At 50.7% G+C, this 19,314-nt stretch overlaps 1 protein-coding gene across 5 annotated transcripts in view; it reads right to left on the bottom strand.

Annotated features, from left to right (window-relative positions):
- Positions 1 to 19,314, bottom strand: part of NBEA (neurobeachin) — a 470,020-nt gene that overhangs the window by 41,152 nt on the left and 409,554 nt on the right. For all 5 annotated transcript variants that reach the window (XM_053916392.1, XM_053916393.1, XM_053916394.1 and 2 more), the window contains 2 exons: positions 13,472 to 13,591; positions 6,349 to 6,501 (listed from right to left, as the gene is read on the bottom strand). In XM_053916392.1, the coding sequence (XP_053772367.1) occupies positions 6,349 to 6,501; positions 13,472 to 13,591 (273 nt within the window). The remainder of the gene's footprint in view (positions 1 to 6,348; positions 6,502 to 13,471; positions 13,592 to 19,314) is intronic.

Raw genomic sequence — 19,314 nt, 5'->3', positions numbered from 1 at the left:
AAAACGGAAGCTATGCAGGCGCCTGGTTAACTTTCTGGTTTGACGCGGACGCCTGACGGGAGGGACACCGGCGGGACCCGGTCCCATCACTGTGCTGGCTATGCCGGGGGAGCGCAGCACCCTCAATGGTGGCAGGGGCGCCGCAGGGCGGAAGAAAGGCACCCCGCCGAGGCTGGGACAGGAAGGCAGCTGTGGACCTAGCTCGTCTCCGTCTTTGTGGTCCAGCTTGCTGCCTAAGACTGTCCCCAGAGGCTGCAGCCTGTCCTCCAGCTCCAGGTCTGAGGCCACCAACAATGGCCACGAAAGGGGTCAAATCTTCCCTCTGTGCTCTGCATGGTCCTGACTAGGAAAATCCAGGGAAGGCAGCAGAAGGAACAAACACTCCTCAGGCCACCTGCCCTGTGCTGGCCAGGCACGCACTTCGTGGGGCCGGTGTCCCCTGGCCCCGCGTCCCCTGGCCCCGCACTGCGGAGAGCCCAGGCGGGTCCGTCTGGCGGCCCTAAATACACAGAGGCCCGTGTAAAGCCTTTCACGCTGGGAGTGCAGGTCTAGTTCACAAGTCTTACCAGACTCATCGCGGCTCTAAGGTAACAGGAATCTGGCTGAAAAGAGAGAAAACCCCGGTGCCTTACTTCCTTCATTTCTGCACAAATACAGGTCAGAGCCTGTGACTGGTAACAGAATGTTCTATTCACTTCTGAGGAGGTTGTGTGATACTTTCGTAGGAACACAAGTATTTACCCTTCATAGTTTAGTCAGCTATCAACTTTACATCTCTTGAATATGTGAGACCAAATCTTTGCGGGACGGTTGCTTCACTATGTTAAACGAAACCCTTACAGTCTCTCTTACATCGTAAACACAGTTAGTGGTATGAAATGGCGAGGTTTATTTTGAACAAGCCTGTATTTGGCCTTGAAGTTGCTCAGTAGCATCTCACCGTTAGAAGGACAAGATGTAAGAGGTAAGAAGTATATAAACAGAAGGCAGTTCTTAAACTGGTTGTGTTCATATGAGGAGTAAATTATTTAATATATTTTATTTATGTGCAGTAGAAGTTCTCTCGGCAATTGTAAATAAGAGTAATTTATTACTCAAAATTTGCATTCGTGTATTTTATTCTCTCTTAAAGTAAGAGGGAAAATCTATTTTTAAAGTTTAAGTTGTCTTTACCATTTTATAATTATTTTTCAGGCTGTATCTTTCAATCATTTACCTGGGATTCTCTTAAAACCCAAATGACATGAAACCTTTGGGTGAGAATCAGGTATTTTGAAGAGCGAGGACTCGGCAAACCCCGCGCGGCGACCACGAGTGCTGAGAGAGGCCGAGTGCCACTGGGTCAAGCCGAGCGGCAGCGGGTGACGTGACACAGCGCGCGGGGAGCCCCGAAGGGCCCGCCAAGAGAACTGCCGGGGCTGCCAGGGGAGTTCGGTGACGCAGCAGGATGCAAAGTGAGCGTCCAGACATCAGCTGCGTTTTTATGCTGCAACAATGAACCATCAGAAAGGGAAAGAACGGAAACAGGCCCATGTACGAGTGCATCGAAAAATACCTCGGAATAGATTCAACCCAGGCTGTAAAAGACCTGCACGTGGGAAACTGTAAGCCACTGAAGAAAGAAGCTGAGGAAGACACAAATCAGCGGAAGCACATGCCGTGTTCACGTGTAGGAAGAATTAACATCGTTAACGTGTCCGTACCCCCCAAAGCACTCTACAGATTCAATGCAGTTCCTACCTGGCAAGATGCCCACGACACATTTCACAGAACTAGAACAAATAATCCAAAAATTTATGTGGAACCACAAAGACCCCAGATAGCAACAGCGATCCTGAGAAAGAACGGAGTTGGAGGAATCACGCCACCTGATTCCAAACTGCAGTACAAGCACACAGCAATCAAAACAGCCTGGCACCGGCATGAAAAGACACACAGGTCAGGGGACCAGACTGGAGAGCCCAGAAATAAACCCACACATTTATGATCACTTAATATTTGACGAAGGAAGCAGCGGCATGCCATGGGGTAAAGACAACCCATTCAGCAGATGGCCTCGGGAAAATGGGACAGACGTGTGCAAAAAATGAAAGGAGACCACCTTCTCCCACCACACCCGAGAATGAAGTCGAAACGGATCAAAGACTTCAATGTAAGACTCAAAACCATAAAAATCTTAGACGAAAACATAGGCAGTAAGGTCTTGGGCATTTCTCATAGCAATATTTTTTCTAATATATCACTTTGGGCAAGGGGAAAAAAAGAAAAAATAAACAAATGGGACTACTTCAAACTAAAAAGGGTTTGCAGAGCAAAGAAAACCATCAACAAAATGAAAAAGACAACTTATTGAATGGGAGAAGATATTTGCCAATGATACATCTGATAAGGGGTTAATACCAAGGTTTATAAAGAACCTATACCACTCAACACCAAAGGAAAACAACCCAATTAAAAACGGGCAAAGGACCTGAATAAACACTTCTCCAAAGAGGACATACAGACGGCCCTTAGACGTATGAAAAGATGCTCGATGTCACTAATCATCAGAAAAATGCAAATTAAAACCACAACGAGGTATCACCTCACACCTGCCGGAATGGCCGTCATCAATAAATCCACAAACACAAGTGCTGGCGAGGACGTGGAGAAAAGGGGACCCTAGGGCACTGCTGGTGGGGGTGCGGCTGGTGCGGCCACTGTGGACACCAGTATGGACTTTCCTCAAAAAATTAAAAATGGAACTGCCTTATGGCCCAGCAATTCCATGTTTGGGAAGATATCCAAAGAAGCCCGAAACACTAATTCAAAAGAATGTAAGCACCCCTCTGTTCACTGCGGCATTATTTACAATCACCACACTCTGGAAGAAGCCCAGGTGCCCGTCAGTAGAGGAGTGGATGCAAAAGCTGTGGTCTGTTCACACAATGGAATACTACTCAGCCACAAAAAAGAAGAGCTTACCTTTTGCAACAGCATGGATGGACCCGGAGAGCATTGTGCTAAGTGAAATCAGCCAGTCAGAGAAAGACAAATACCCTACGATCTCACTTAAACGCGGAGTCCAAAGAACAAAGTAGGTGAACAAACAAACTACGGCCCAGAGGAGAGCTGTCAGAGGGGAGGCGCTGGCAGGCTGGGTGCGAAAGGAAAGAAGACTGAACTGCAAAAAGCTGGGGTCTTCCAGGCCTAGGTGTAGTTACAACTAACCAACAGGCCATATTCCAAAGTTCCTCTCTAGTCTGGTGTTTGAAACACATGTTACAGTGAGAAAGTATAGTTATCCGATCTGGTTTGCTTCTCAGGTCGAGCTATAAAGCAGTATTTAATTCAAATACAGGACAGGTTTTAAAGACTATATGTGCGTCTACGGGATGGTCCATTCAGAGTGCCCACCGGCGACGCCAGGCACGGTCTGCGAGGAGAAGCAGGCGGGTTAGCCCCTTTGCCCCTCTGGGTCTCGGTCCCCTCACCAAGGTCAAGGTCTGCCCCAGGTCTAAGACCCTGTGTGTGACCAGAGTTCAGAACGTCAGCTAGTGCCATGTGCTTCGCTTGCAGGGTGGACGGCAGCCTTCCTCTCCCAGCTGCAGACACTGGGACCTGGGGCCCCTCAGATCTAAGCTGGGGTATTACTGGCTGGGGAGGGGAACCTCGCGGGGTGAGGGCTGGGGTAAAGAGGTAGAAACAGGGTCCCAGAAAGTCAGGTCTGCCTAAATATTGGGGCTGGAACATGCTGCTGATTTGGGGTGAATTCCTGCTCTTCTTGGGGTGCATCTCCTTTTCTCCTTCTGACCTCACCGTCCTGGCTTCTGGTTAGAAGACATGTTTCCTTACCCCTCCACTCCCTTCTCCCTTTCTACAGCTCCTGAAGCCACCGCTGACTCTACCCTGGAGACTGGGTAGGACCACTGTCACCCTGACAAGCAGGTCCTTTGGCAAGGACATCGACCTCACAAGGTGTCAGGGTGAAAAATCAAAAGATTTTTTGAGATGTACCTGAAGCTCCAGCACAGTGTATGACTAAGAACAAAGAGCCAAAAAATGACACAGGTGACAAGAGGGTCATTTCCACTCTTTTATCTTGGTCAACAGTCACATTGAGATGACCCCCGACCGTCCCTGGGGCGTGGGAGCAGTGGCTGAGGACAGGGTTTCCAGCCTGACCCACAGCGGTTGCCAGCACCAAGTCTGGGCACGAGGGAGGTGGGGAAGACGCTGGAGGCAGGCGCACCAGGGAAGCCCAGCGAGGACCCCAGGGTGGCTGCTGTCATGGAGGAGGGGCGTGAATTGGGTGCCCGGTGCTCAGAGAAGCACCCCACTCACTACGGGCGGGGCCTGGTCCCGTTCTCTGTCAGGACGCAGCTCCCACACCTGGAACTGATCGCTCTCTCCAAAGCTACGTAGTCTGCGTTTCCTCTAGGAACTCCGTCAGCCCTGCCTGACTCTGGTTTACTGCAAGGCCTGGGCCAGTCGGTGATCAGGTTTTGCGGACTACAGGAGATTATGAACTCTACCCTCTGACCAGAATAGTTCTCACAGGCAGGTGTGGTGACAGCTGACAATCTAAAGGAGAAACAGAAGAACAACAGACGCACAATTAAATCACTTGGTGGGGCTCTGATGGGCACTGCGGACAAGAAAGAGCAGTTTTCCCTTCGTGTCAGAGGCAGCGGACCAGGCAGCAGTGGAGCTGAGGACAATAACCAGGCCAGTGGCTCCAAAAGTCCTCACAGAGCTGTGAGCGTCTAGGGACTCCATTCGTCCGGGAAGTCCGTTTAGCTGGATGGCGTTCCCTTCTAATGGTGGATGAAGCGCGATTTCTCCGCAGGTTTTGTCAAGAGTGTATGGCCTTGGTTGTTTACCTTGTATCAATACTTGTTTTTGATGATTTCTTATCCATTGTAATTGTTATTTTTCTCTACATTCACAAAATTCTTTGTACAATTTGTTTTTAGGACAACTGCCTTTTCTTTCAATTACCACATTTTACAGACTATAAGAAGCACTGGACCATAAGACGTACCTAGGTTTTAGAGGAGGAAAATAGGAAAAAAACCCCGCTCCACTGTCCCCCTCCCCCTGTGAGCCAGGTAAGCTACATTCGGACTATAACACACACCCCCATTTTCCTCCCAAATTTGGTGGGGGGGGATGGGGTGGGGGTGCGTCTTACAGTCCGAAAAATATGGTAGGCATATCATTAATCAAATTGCGAATTCTGGGGGCCTATGAAATTCTCTCAGTAATGAGGCACAAAAAGGTGGTGTCTATAATGAATCATGATTTAATGTTTTATTAAAATACATCTAAACATGTTTCAGCACCCAGCAAGCACACGAAGAGATGCTCAAACGTTGTCAGACACTGAGGACCTAAAACTGTAGTGAGGCATTGCTTCATATCTAGTAGACTGGCTCTCATGGAAAAGCTCATGAAGACGGAGAGCAACCAGCACCGCCGTACGCTGCTAGGGGGCATAAGACGCCAGAGCCACTCTGCAAGACAGCTAAGTGATTTCTTAAAATAGTTAACCGTAAATTTGCCACATGACTCGGCAATTCCCCCCCCAGGTGGCAACGAGGCACAGGCCCACGCAGACATCTGTATGCGGACGTTCACAGCAGCTCTATGCACAAGGGCGGAGAAGTGGCTCAACCCAACTGCTCATCTAGAGGGACGGCACCCACCCGGTGGAGCGCAGCACCGGCCCACATTCGGGCGCGGATGAATCCTCTCACTGTGCTGAGTGAAAGCAGTCAAACGCTGAAGGACGCACACTGTACGGTTTCTATTTTCACAAAATGACCAGAAAAGACAGCTTATCGAGACAGAAAGGAGATCAATCTTGCTGGGCTTGCGGTGGGCATGGGATACTTGTGGGCCGACGCAATGTCCCCAAACTAGATTGAAGCGCTGGTCTCACACCCCTCGGAATTTACTAAAAATCATAAAGCTGCATGCTGAAAGCAAATGAATTTTATGATAGATGATGATTGTTAATAAACATGAGGTATCCCCATTTTATAGATGAGAGATGAGAGGGACAACGGAACCAGTAAATTGCAGAGCTCAGATTCAAGAGCAGGCAACTTCCAGACTCCAAGTCACACTCTTTCCCATATAGCTACTCGCATTTACTAAGAATTAGCACCCAGGGCCCTGGCTGCTGTGGCTCAGTGGATCCAGTGCTGGCTTGAGAAGCAAAGAGTCACCAGTTCGATTCCCAGTCAGGGCATATGTCTGGGTTGCAGGCCAGGTCCCCAGTAGGGGGCGTGCGAGAGGCAAACAAAACTACAGAGTATTTTTGCTCCTTGGTGATGGCCTAGGCAGAAACATCATCTGTCTTACCATCCTGTTGATCCGCACGAAGTCTTCAGGTTTCTTTGCCCACGGCGGGAGGTCGACGTCATTCACCACCACTTCATCTTCTCTGACTCCCAGGCGGTACCCGTTACTGTTGACGAACATCTCCGGCAGGTAGTAGAACTCTGGGATTAGCTCCTGCCCAAAGTGAAAGTGGGGCATGTTAAGCCACTTTAAAAATCAGTTGAATAGAACTATTATTTTATAACTTAACTAAATGGAATTACATAATTTATTTAAATGTAATATTTTATTACTTTATTCTTAATTTAGTTCTCTTTAGATAAGAGTCTAGGAAGAGGAGACACACAAACACACATTTTTCTTAAATAATTTGCTTGATGATTTACCTTTATAAGGTTTTCAATCTTTCCACAATTAGTTAAGAGAAATGAGTTATAGAATCAGTAATAGTTCACGATAACATTACTAGACAAATACATCTAAAAGTCCATGCTGTTCAGCAAACTATTCTGAATACTATTAATGAAATATCCAAATTCAAAAATAGCTGTTGCCAGTATTGGTGAAGAATCACGTAATATCTTCTACTTGTTTTTCTGACTATGCTGGCGACTACAACTCCTAATTTCTATAAAAAGATTGTTTTACCTTGTAATTTGGCAAAACAAATTATTTTTATGCCCGCTAATAAACACAGCGAAGAGGTAATACACAACACGATAATATGTATTTACTGTTCCATGCATGCCGCCCGAACAGTCAGTTCTTAATTCACTGGGTCAAGGACAATGGAGTTACTCGTACACGAGAAAGGCAGTAACGGCCGGGCTCGAGGCGGATGTGGGTGCTGTGCAAAGTCAAACGTGTTTCGTGTCACTTCGGAGTAAATCTGACACAGAAATGAACAGATGTGACGGCCCTAAAAGCTCTTTTTTGTTGTGCTTTTTAATAAATTAACTGGGGAAAATGAAAAGAAAAAACCACTTAAGTTTTCACGTATACCATCTATCCCTTGAAAAAATAGCGATCTTTTCAAATACCAACGAGAGTTAAATTAACTTTAAAATACACTGTGAAAAGCACAAGGGCAGTTATCTGTGTAACACAACCAAACCTCTGTCATCTTCTCTAGTGATACACAGACCATTTTAAAAGACTGTCAGACACTGAGGTCTTCAAAAAACCTGGCTTCTGCAGCCCAAAGGAGCGCACACTGAAGCTTCTCCTGGGCTCCCTTCCAGCCACGAGGTGGGCAGCTCGCCTGGGTGCTCGCCTCCTGCACAACCATAGCGAACTTATGACTGCTCTGCACAGCAACCGCCACTCAGAACCGCCTGGAGTCTAGCAGGACAGAAGTCCCACAACCAGGAACGTAAGGAAGAGACCACATCAACACCGTAGGAGGGCGGAGAGCAGAACAGGCTGGTCCCACACCCACGTGCGGTGGGATAAAATTGGGAGAAATACATGGACTATAGGGGACCCCCCTGAGGAGTGAGGGGTCCCAGCCCCACGCCAGCACCCTACCCCCACCACTGCCCAGGGTTCCAGGGCTGGGTAGAGTCCCTGTAACTTCCGGCTATGAGAACCAGCCGGGCGGTGGCTGAGTGAGAGAGAGGCTGCTGGAGTCCCAGGCAGTTCCTCTTTAAAAAGTCCAAAGCACGGACTTACTCGGACTCACTCCCTCTGAGCTTCAGCACTGGGCCAGCAGCCCCAAAGCCACATGAGGCTCATAAAGCCACATGAGTTCAGTATCAGCACGAGAGCTGGGGGGACAGCTTTCTCTCAGACAGAAGTGCTGGCAGAGGCCATTGTTCCTTTGCTGAGCCCTTCCCCTCAGAGCCAGCAGGCACAGTCTCCACCAACCTGGCTCACCTTGATGGCCCCACCCTGGTGACTCTCTTGAGACCCCGCCTCCACACAACCAGTGGGTCCACCCGAGCTGTTTCCAGAGGCTTTTCCATACAAATGGCCTGTCGTGGCTCATGCTTCGACCTTCCTAAAACATCTCCAACAAGTGGCATCTGGCCCTGGTTTACAGTTTGGCCTCTCCTTGGCACCTCCAAGCCCAGGAGAAGTAGCAGCCATCTGTAGCTCATGCCAGGTGACCCTGGGCACGGTACAGGTGGTGGCTGACACTGGCCTGCACCTCCCTGAGGCCCCAGAGCCAGCGCACTGGGTTGACAGCTCCAGGACACGCCCAAGCTCCACCCAACCACCTCCCCCAGCAACTCACCCCAGGGGTGGACACCGAGAGCGCCGGGGCTGTGCTGAAGGGAGCCCGCTCCGGGGGCGGGCCCTGACACAGCAGTCCTGCAACGGTGGTTGCAGCTGGGCCTTGCAGCCGATGAGCCTGGGGGTGAGTCCCTCTCACTGCTGTGCCAGCAGTGGTCAGGGCTCGAGGACAATGGGGGCCTTCTCCCAGGAGAAGGCCTGTCCCTCCTCCTATGGCGAAGAGCTATGTCACGTGCCCTGGAAGACTGCAAAGTGCAGTGACCTCCATGGGAGGACAGCACACAGAGAGAGGGACCAGCCTGTCCCCTGCTGTCCCAGCCATCCTGAGTCCCCCCAGGCGCATCCAACCCGTGGCCCGGGGACCACCTGCGGCCCAGGGCGGCTGTGAATGTGGCCCAACACAAAACCATTAATATACTTAACACATTATGAGACTTTTGTGATTACGTGTTGCAATATATTTAACATGTGGCCCAAGACAGCTCTTCTTCTTCCAGTGTGGCCCAGAGATGCCCACAGGCTGGACACCCCTGCTAGACCCAGACGGGCCACCCCAGGTGCCCCCACGTGGGTCCAAGACCAGCTGCACCTGAAGAACCCTAGCCTGACTGCAGAGCACTGAGGAAAAAACGATTGTTTAAGCCACTAAATTTTGGGGTGGTTTTTTACACAGCAATGCACGGTTAAGGAAGGAATGCCTTGGTTGGTCGATGCCTCCAGCCGGTCCCAGGGACCGGTGTGACCACAGGCTCACACAGCAGAGCTCCGGCAGCACACCAGCCCGTGGACAAAGCCCCGGAGACGGCTCAGCAGCCTCCGCACTGTCCCAGCATGCCCTTCTCCTGCCACTCGACTTAACCCCCCGAACCTCTGTGAAAGGGCAGAGACCATGGCAGCTCCCTCCCGCGACCGCTCTGAGGACCCTGTCGAATAACCAGGAAGAAAGCGTGTCTGCAGACTACTGAGACTCACTCACAAGCAGCGGGTTCTGCTGTGCTCCCCTGCAAGTGTGCCCCTGCAGAGGGACTTCCGGTAGTGGGGGCCGGCTTGGGACAACGGCGCTCTCGCTTCCTCGCTTCCCATGGACAGACCTCTGCTAACCAGCTTCTCTTTGAGGAGAGAGCCAGAGCAGCTGAAAGTTTCCTAACTGAACAATGGTGCAGAAAGATACCTAATGCTATTAAAGAAACGGCAAGATGAATATTGTAACGGGCATTCTGTGTCTGTAAATGCGATTTCTGGTTTATTTTAACAGCGGTACTAGAACCCCACGGGGTGGCTAATGGTGTTATTCACGTTCCATCAACACGAAGAAAATATCCTGAAACATAATTTCTAATTTACAAGCTTGGGACAAGCTCAAGCTGCTGAGAAATTGGACTGAAAGCGCGTCCGCGAATGACAGAAGGCCACTATCAACACTGTCACAATTGTGTACCTACGGCCTCGGACCTGACATTTCGGTCTCATGTATTTTGTGAGCGAGCTCACCGTTTTACGGCTTCCCCATGAAATCCAAACCAACGCAGACATTTTTACTTTTCTGATATAATTCATTGCAAGGTCTCAAAACTGCCATCTCTTTTCTCCCTTTTTTTCCGGAAGATGGATGCCCTGGCCTTCGCTGATTCTGTGCGAGCTCATAACGGGTCAATGAGTCACCGCATTAATTTACACTATGTCACCTAATGACAGCGGATGGCAGCTCCCTTTTCTGACATCCACACGGCTGTTCAGAAGTCATGTAACAACTCTGAAGACATTAAGGAGAATCAGCGTAAGAACTTCAGAAGTTGAGTGCCACCGTTACCAAGACTGCGCTGGGGGAGAGAAATAACAAATAAAAGCACATAGGTTCTGGTGGGAGCCGACTCACCAGCCGACACCCCTCCCTGTGCGGCTCGGGCTCATGGGCACGGGGGAGGCTGCCGCGAACACAGACAGAATAAAACCACCTGCTCCGTCCCAGGGGTCTCTTCGGGGATTAAGGGAGTTAGACAGGGCAGAGACAGTTTTCTTCAGAAATGGAAAACCATTTCTTTACAATATCACATACTTTTAGTTTACAGCTTAGGGACAAAAAAATCAAAAAGCTTAGGTTTTAACTCACAGTTAGCAAAATGATTCTATACTCTGGGCAACATATTCTTCCCTGCTAAATCCGGTATTATTTTAGGGGGAAAATACTGTACACTTTAATCAATACATTTAAATACGAATTTAGAAAATCCCAAGGCAGCACTAGTATTTCCCAAAACTTTTAACAGTCCCTTCCTGAGAACCCCAAATAAAGGGATTTGCGCACACCCCCTCCACCACCAAAAACGTAATTAAAACACAGCAACACAGCAAAGCTGAAAGAAAGCCTGAGGAATCATACGTGCCACGCAACTTCCTGCAAAAAAAACCTTTTTCAAGTCAGTAGGAAAGAGACGTGTGACCCAACTGAAAACGCGCAGAGTATGAGTAAGTTCACAGGCGAACACACGTATGAGAAATGCACTTCACTCACGCCTGATGAGACGTAAGCCCAAGCAGAGACACCCCGCATCCCCTCATCGGACCAGCAGCAGTCGGCACTGGGAACCTCGGCGGCAGGGGCAGGGGCGCGGGGAGGGACCGCCCGCACGTGCAGCCGAGCACGGGGAATTACCGTCTTCGGGAATCCTGGCTTGGCCGTGCCTTTCAAAGTTACAGGTGTAGATGGCCTTTCGGCCCCTAGTCCCATTAACGGAAATTCTCCTTGACATATAAACACACAATTCATCAGGATGCCTGTTTCAGAGCGTTCACTGCGGCTCTGGGTTTAACAGAAACGATGGGAATCAGAACGAGTGACCATCCATCAGCAGGAGACTGTGAGAATAAATTGCTTTAAAAAGAGGCTCTGCGCGGGAAGATACTCGAGATGTGTTACCAGAGAACGCGGCAGGTTCGGGCTGGTAGGGAGAACGGAGAACGAGACTGGTCTGCGGGCCGTCGAGCTGGGGAACGAGCTTCCCATGAGCCAGTGAAGTTGGGGGGTTGGGGTGCTACCTGTCTGCATTGCATAGGGCCATTTGAGAAGGAAAATACCCCCCCCCCTCAAATTAGCGTTAGCCCCATCGGTCTTTGTCCTTAATGTCGTCACGCCAGGCGCCCAAAGATCACGATTGGTGACAAAATGTGAATGTTTCTGAAAAGTTTCGAAGCATAGGAGGATTCTCCCGGCAGTTCTACAGGGAGGGCCTGGCGTGGGCTTGGGTCCTCTGAGACCGACATGCCACGGGGAGGGGTGCCTGGTGCTCAAGGCACCGATAAAGTGCCTGGGTGGGAGGAGGGCCGACAACAGATCACCGTCTCCACGCACAAATGAGAGTGGCCGAGCCGGGTGCGGGTCTTCGAGTGGAGTCGAAAGGCCAGGGCCGAGGGCCTTTTCCTTTCCCCATGTGAGGATATCAGTAAGAGTGAACAGGCACTTTTACTTAAAAGAGCTGGAGAGAATGTGGATGCAGCTCTGAATTAAGACGTACATGGTCTCGCATAGAACAGGGAGCCTTAAACTAGAAGTAAAAATACTTACTTCACACATAAGGTCTTTACTGAGTGCTCTTCATGAACACGATGTGAGTTCTAGACCCTACGGACTCTCCACCTCCTGTCACCCCTCCCAGCGTTCTGAAGGGAGAAGCAGGCTCCCTCCCTGCTTTCACTGCGATCGGTTTCAACGATGCTTTTGGGTTTAGCTTCTCAGTGAGGTTACACGTCTGTTCAGAGGACGACGTGGGCCTCGAGAGTTTAACATGGTAAGCATATACGTTCGATTCTTCTCTTTCCAAATGCGACTGTGGTGTGGGTGCAGATTAACATTCAACTGGTACTCACGGATGCACACTTCGATGGCTGCCAGTGAAACCCGCAGGCAGGCTGCACACTCCTGGGGTGTGCCTCCTCTGTCTGGCTTTCAAAAAGAACCCCGAAAGTGGTACCCCCACTCTTCTTCCTGTTCAGTGACACGCCATCGCCCTTCTGAAATGTTTGCGACAGTTGGGCACAAGCCTGAAAATGACCATTTTGCCTTGAGTTTGCTGCCTGCTGTGGGATCGAGACCCTAGCTGCAAAAACGTGATGGCATTTTTATATCTGTGACAGCAGTGATGGGGAACCTGCCTCGGAGGAAGAGGGCTTAAAGTAAGAAGCACGCATGGTTGTGCCATGACCTGACGTGCAGCCGCACCATCGGAGAGGAATAAAAGAGCAACGAGAGAGCGCAGGAGCGCACCGCTCCGCACACCACCGCTATCTGACCAGAAGCCACAGAGAGGACGGGCCAGCCTCCGTCCTGAACCGAGCAGTCGGGCAGCACCGCCTGCTCTCATTTCTTCCTAGATACCGTGTGTACTGTTTGATCTACCGTGTGTGGCGGAAAAGGTCCCCAGGCACACGCGGGGAAACGCTGGGGCTGTGGGGAAGAGCCTCCATTTCAAATGGGCCTTGTCATTAATGCTTTATTAATTGCCCCAGGCTGCGTAAACCCAGAGCCGGGCGAGCTGTAACAGTAAGACACATTAAGGTCAAATCCAATTCCTGCTGTGTTTTGTGGAACGGGCCAAATATTGAGTTAACAGCAGGAACGTCAATTTATGGGCTTTTCTTTCCAATCCCTGACTATTCAATCTAAATGCGAGAGCAATTTTTTGAAATAATAAAAGCACCTTAACTGAATAATATAAAAGCATCCTGAATCTTTTTCTACGGAGCTCGAAATTATTTCCCTCAGTGTCCTTTTAGGTTGGAGGTATCACATCATTTCAAAATACAATGGAACTAAGCTGCTATATGCAATGTCTTACACACCCACTTAAATTAAAACATTAGAAGTTCAACATAGTTTGAAATCAAATCAACGTCAGCAAATGAAGGAGCCCACCTTTACGTCAGAGGTGTCTCTCTGGCTGGTCCTCCAAGAACGGGCCACGGAGGAGAAGGTCCGGCCAGGGTGGTCAAATTTCCCATCGTTGGTGTTGAGGAAGAAGGTGGTGAATGGCTCCTAAGCAAAAGGAAGAAATGCAAAGGTGACCCGTCTGAACAGAGCTGCCCAGCTCCTTGGTGAACGCGGACTTTCTCTGAAAGCCTCTGGAGGGGCCTGCAGAGACGCCCCTGCGGGCCAAGGAGTCAGGAGGGCTGGCCTGGCCGCTGGGCCAGCCACCTGCCACTCTGCAACCTTGCTAGGTCACGTACTTCCTGGGCTCCGTCCTCTACGACACGCTGGAGCGGTGGTGGCACGCGGTGTGCCTCCGTGAAGAGCGACTCAGCACTGCGGACAGACTCAGCCCAGGCTTTGCCTCTCAGAGCGGACCTGTCTGTGGCCCCGTCTGTGGCCCCCATGCACAGCGGTGCAGGATTTGGTAGGCGGAGTTCCCAGTGGGTTTCCCACTAAAGTCCCCTGCTGCACTTGTGCCAGACAGCGGTCTGGCGGTCACTCTCCAAGACAAATCCCTCTCAAGTCCTTCCACTGCTTCCCAGGGCTCCTGGAAGAAGCTGCAAACTACTGAACTGTCTCCAACCACCTGAACGGTCTAGAACCTGCTGGACTCCTCCCTCTCATCACTATCTTCCGGACAGTCGAAAGTCTGGCCACACTGCTGTCACTGACTGTCCTTGAGCATGACGGTCCCCCGGCCTGGAACAGACTGGCCCTTCTACCTCACCACAGTCCTGGGCCAAGTCCTTCTCATCCAGCGGATGACCCCCTGTCGGAGAGCCTGGTCTCAGGCAGGGAGTCATTGTCCCCCCCAGACTCCCTGTGACCCGCCCGGCTCTGCGGTGTGCTTGCTCGCGTGCCATCTGCATGCCCTCCGTCGCGTCACTGGAGCGTCGGTCACACTGTCGCCCCGCGGACTTTCCCTTGTCTATCTCCCCACTGCAGGGGCGGGCTCTGCATCTGCCCTGTCCACTGTTCACGTCCGCCACGCAAAGCCAGTGCTGGGACTAAGAGCTGCTCAGCGTGCACACTGTTCACGGAGTGGGTGGAGGAAAATGCAAACAGGCCCTCGACGTCCTTCTCGGCTCCTGTGACTGCCATCTCACACAGGCAGTGCCTGTCACCCACGACAGGTCCCCACGGCTGCGGTGGGTTTCTGTAGTTAGGTTGGGAGAGAGACGGTATTGCTGATGTCATGGAATTTGCCCCCAAGTGTGAAAGGTTGAGTAGCTCTCCTTCTCGCTAAGGGTTTCTTGGTTACCTGGAACTGCCACAAAGACAAACACAGACCTCCTTCTTCACGGCTCAGTTCCTCACTCGAGTCTGGGTCGTGAGTGACGAGTCACTTCTGGTTCAGAGAAAGGATGTGGACTTGGAAAGGGTAAGGAAGCTCGCACACTGGAAGGATGGGAACTGAGTTACCAAGCACAGCTGTGCGTGGCCCTGTGTGAACTCAGCTCCCCGACCTCACGGCCTGGCCTTCCTCCACAGCAGGTACCTGTTCCTGCTTCACGCCCGGCGAGGTTCATCCCGCTAGGCTTTGCCTCACCTCGGAGGTTTGTTTTCTCCCACTGCTTTTGAGAGAACCCGGACGTACCTCAGAATCTCTGTCTCTCTCACTTAACCTGTGGGCCTACCACGCACCACGCTCCGGGCTGAGAAACCCTCACCTTCGTCTAAGTAAACTTGCGTTGCCCGTGAGCATCCGTGTTCGAGATGAACACGGCAATGGCATTTTATTCAGTGGCGTTATGCTTTGTTGTTAATTATAGCACTTGCAAAAGCATTTCCGGTATGTTCTTTACCCCAAATGTGTATTTTTAAAAATGCATCGTTTTAAACAGGCTGTTGGGTAAGCTTTCAAAGCAACCCACAGTTTATAAACGAAGTCCCAGATTTTAAACAGCGGATTTACAAATTAACTCTACGGCGCAGTCTATGCGACTGCCCGAGAACTATGGCCAAGCGTCGACACGGGAGTTTTCAGTAGGTGGGTTGCGCACACTGGACTCGAGTGTGCACGGTCATCAGGGGACGTAAAAATCAGGGGGAAGTTTAATTCCTTCTGTATGAACTAATATTGCTCAGGGTGAGATGTGAGGTGAAAACATATGAGTGCAACGTGCCCTTCTACACTGGCGAGTGTCTGGGGAAACGCGGGCTCTGCTGAAACTGTGCGCCCGTCCGTTGTCCAGCGGCGGCCCGTGAGGAAGGTCTCTTCAGAGCCATGCATTTGGACAAGTGACTTCACTGGCAGTTTGTCTAAGATAATACTTTTAATTTAGGGTCACACGGTATGTAGTTAATTATCATTTAAAGCAATTACCATCATTGTCATACTAAATATATTGGTTGGAAGTAATAATGAGTTTAATGAGTTTGGCTCTAAAGTGTTAGAGAGGTAAAGGGCAGGTGCCTGACCACACTTTCAGTGACGTGGGAGTTAACGCATTTCCTGTGTCACAAGCTCGCACTGGGGCGGGCGTGCAGAACTCGGACCCCCGGGCCACCCGGTCGCCCACGCAGTGGGCTCTCAGACCACAGCCTCCCATCGCAGCAGAGCGGGGCGTGCTGACAGATGGGCCCCGCTCAGGTCTGCCCTCCCACTGCAGTCATCACCAGCCACGTATAAGCACAGAAGGTTCGGAGTAGAGCTGGTCAGAGCAGCTGAATGTGCTAGGATACAAAATGAATTCGGGATTGCAAACACGTAACCAAAAGAGCGGATTTTTAAAGTGGGTTACATATTGAAACTGTAACACTTGGGGTGCATTCGGCTAAGAGATATATTTGTTAACATTAATTTCATCTGTTTCGTTGAACTCTTCAAGGTGGCCACTGGGAATTTTACACTATGGGAGTGGTCTGCCTCAGCTCTGCCCTTGGCAGCACCCCAGGCAGCACCGAGAGGGTGGGCGTGGGGCACACCCCTGCTGGGTCCAGGTTCATGCTCCCTTGGGCTAAAGGATGAGGTATTATCTGGGAAAGTGTTCAGCTTGGCAGGAAGAGAAGAGCATAAACTGACATCAAGCTGTTGACAGTAAGTACTTGTGTGGACTCACACTTAAATAAGTTTTATAAATCTGGTATCAGACTAATTTCATTACACAAAACAATTGAGTGTCCCTTTATATAACTTTCAAACTACTATCATATATATACATATGATATATACATTCTCATTTAACCCTCTGAACACCCTCCTCCATAGTGCTTTTTCAGAAGTGGCTCATGGCCTTTTTTCAGTCCCCACAACACCTTGGAGAGGTGCCCTGTCCCCCACGGCACTGGCTCAGTGCAGCACTGACTGTCCTCGATGGGGCGTCAGGTGACATGGGAAACCTGCCGAGGCCGAACATCCCTGGCTTAAACGCTTTCCAAACTCCCCTTCTCCAACAGCCTCGGAGTCCCCCGTGCGTCCCACGTGCACGGACTCGATGAAGCCAAAACGACTGCCCTGCTTCGACCGTGTCTCTCCCGGGCTCCTGAAACCCAGGCACGCTGTTCCTTGGCTTCCACAGTGAACCCCACACAGCAAACAGAACTTGAACCTTACTGACACCTTTCCTCTAGGCTTCTTAAAAATTAACCTCCTTTGCTGACGTTTTTGTTAAAATATTTACAACATGCACAGCTAATAAGTCATTTCCAACTGCTGGCAGTAACGATTGCGTTTGGTTTTATGGTCTGACCGTTTGGTAGTCAGAGGATCTAACTTATTAGTCATTCTGTTTTCATGTTGGCCTTTCTGTGAGCCTGCACGAAGTAAGGATGCATTTTATGTCCGTTACAAAGGACACCGGTTGTCGGAGGTCTGGACTGGGAAGCTTCTGTGCGTGGTGTTTAGCTTTAACCTGTGGCTGAGACCGCAGGGTAGAGGCTGTAATTCTCGTTCTCGGTGGGTCAGTAACTCAGGAAAGTCTCTCCTTCTGCCGTGAGCGTGGACTATTTTCCTATGTCTGGAGAGTATTAGTAAGTTATCACAGCCCATAAACTACAGGTATTCTGTTCAGATTGGTTTACAGGGGTACAAGGGCGCTTACATAAATCTAACATTCCCTCAAATAAACAGAAAATAAAGAAATAAAACTTGTTATACTTTCAAGTGCTAGAGTTAAAAAATATTTCTTAAGAAACTGCTAGCTCTGCAACATTTTTGTAAAAAAGAAAAAAACCAGGTTCCCATAATTAAGGTGTATTTTTGAACAAGTCAGACAAGTAACTTTGGTCTATAAAAGAAAGTTCTGTCTTTTCCTTTAGTTTATAATTACGGAGTGTATTTTTTTAAATAAGCTTTGGGCTGGATTTCTTATAAACTAGCTAACCTAAACGTCCCGTGCTGGTTTAGGGTTATGAAAAACACAAAACTTGTGTTCAGTGAAGTGGAATCAGAATTCCAACAAACACTCTGTGAGAACAGAGACTGTTCGCAGTGTCTCACTCGTCAGTGACTTGCAGTTCCTTCACACACAGTCACACTGCGCATTTGCGTATCCGTGGAGGAGAAGTTCAAGGTCTCCTCCCTGCGCAGAGGAAGCCTGAGGAGGGCTCCAAACCACAGCTGGCCCCAGTCTGAGGTGTCTCTGGGACAGGAGGGGCGTGGCCCAGATGCACAATCGCCTGTGAGCCACCACCCTGCCACCACCGGGCCCTGCCTCTCTGAAGCGAGTCAGCCTCAGGAGGCCGAGTGGTCCAAAGTGTGTTTTGGTAAGGAGAGCAAACATCCCTGACTGCACTGATTTACAGATTTGACTTAGCATTCTAGAATATTCCTCGGGTGCCGGTGGGAAAAAATCAGGCCACCAGCTTCCAGTAACTGCTCTTCACTAGACCAGACCGAAGAAGGCAAGCCTACAGCAGAGACTGGCCCAGAGTCTGCGCGGGGTCCCCCCCCCCCCACGGAAAGCGCTGGGACGCTGCCGTCAGACATGCCAGAGCTAACAGAGGACAGACGGCAGACGGCAGAGATACCGAGCTGGCCGAGCCGTGGGACGCGACAGCTGACTGCCTGTGAGGGGGGTGACACAGGGGGGAACACCTACACTGGGTAACGGGGAGGGGGGCGGCGAGCAGCCGTTTATTTAGACGGAAAAGGCAGCGGGGACACAGGAGGTCTGCGGGGAGGTGGGAAGCCCGTGTTCAGAGACGGTGCTCATGGTGTTGGGAGGTGTCCGGGCAGAAAGGTTCGGCAGGACAGACAGACGCACACGTACAGGGAGCACGGGTCAGGGGCTCAGGAGAGGTGTCTGCGAGGACAGGCGCTGGAGGTCACTCGCTTGTAGCTGAGAGACGCGGGCCAGACGAGGTGTGGAGGAGCTCCCGGGGGACAGAGACTCGAGAAAAAGAGACCTGAGGGTGAGCGTGGCAGGGTAGCTGGCAAGGGGCGAGGGAGACGGGGCAGGGACCAGGGGGCGGGATTTCCAAAAGAAGACAGTGAGCAGTGGTGTCCGATGCCGCGGGTGCGTCAGAAGGGATGGGGAGCCCCAGCCCCCAACTCCTGGCCTCCGTCAGGCCTGGAGGGAGTGATGGGGAGCAACCCCAATCCACCAGCGCCAGCTGGGAGAGGGGCTCAGAGACCAGCTCGGGGGCACACTGACCTGACTAAGCAGCCTGAGAAGTGGGGGGAAACCGCTGAGTTGGGGAGGGGAGCAGGAAGGCGACACTAATTAAGTAAGTAGGTCAAAGAGACTGGAATACGTGTGTATCTTAGAAGAATGAGAAAGAGACAAAATAAAGTCTTCAGAACATTTACAAACTGTTTTCAAAATAGACTGCCCAAGAAGGAAGGC

This window comes from Desmodus rotundus, chromosome 13, assembly GCF_022682495.2.
Source record: "Desmodus rotundus isolate HL8 chromosome 13, HLdesRot8A.1, whole genome shotgun sequence".
NCBI lineage: Eukaryota > Metazoa > Chordata > Mammalia > Chiroptera > Phyllostomidae > Desmodus > Desmodus rotundus.
Note: the sequence above shows the minus strand (reverse complement) of the source record. Positions and strands in the feature narration are given on the sequence as shown.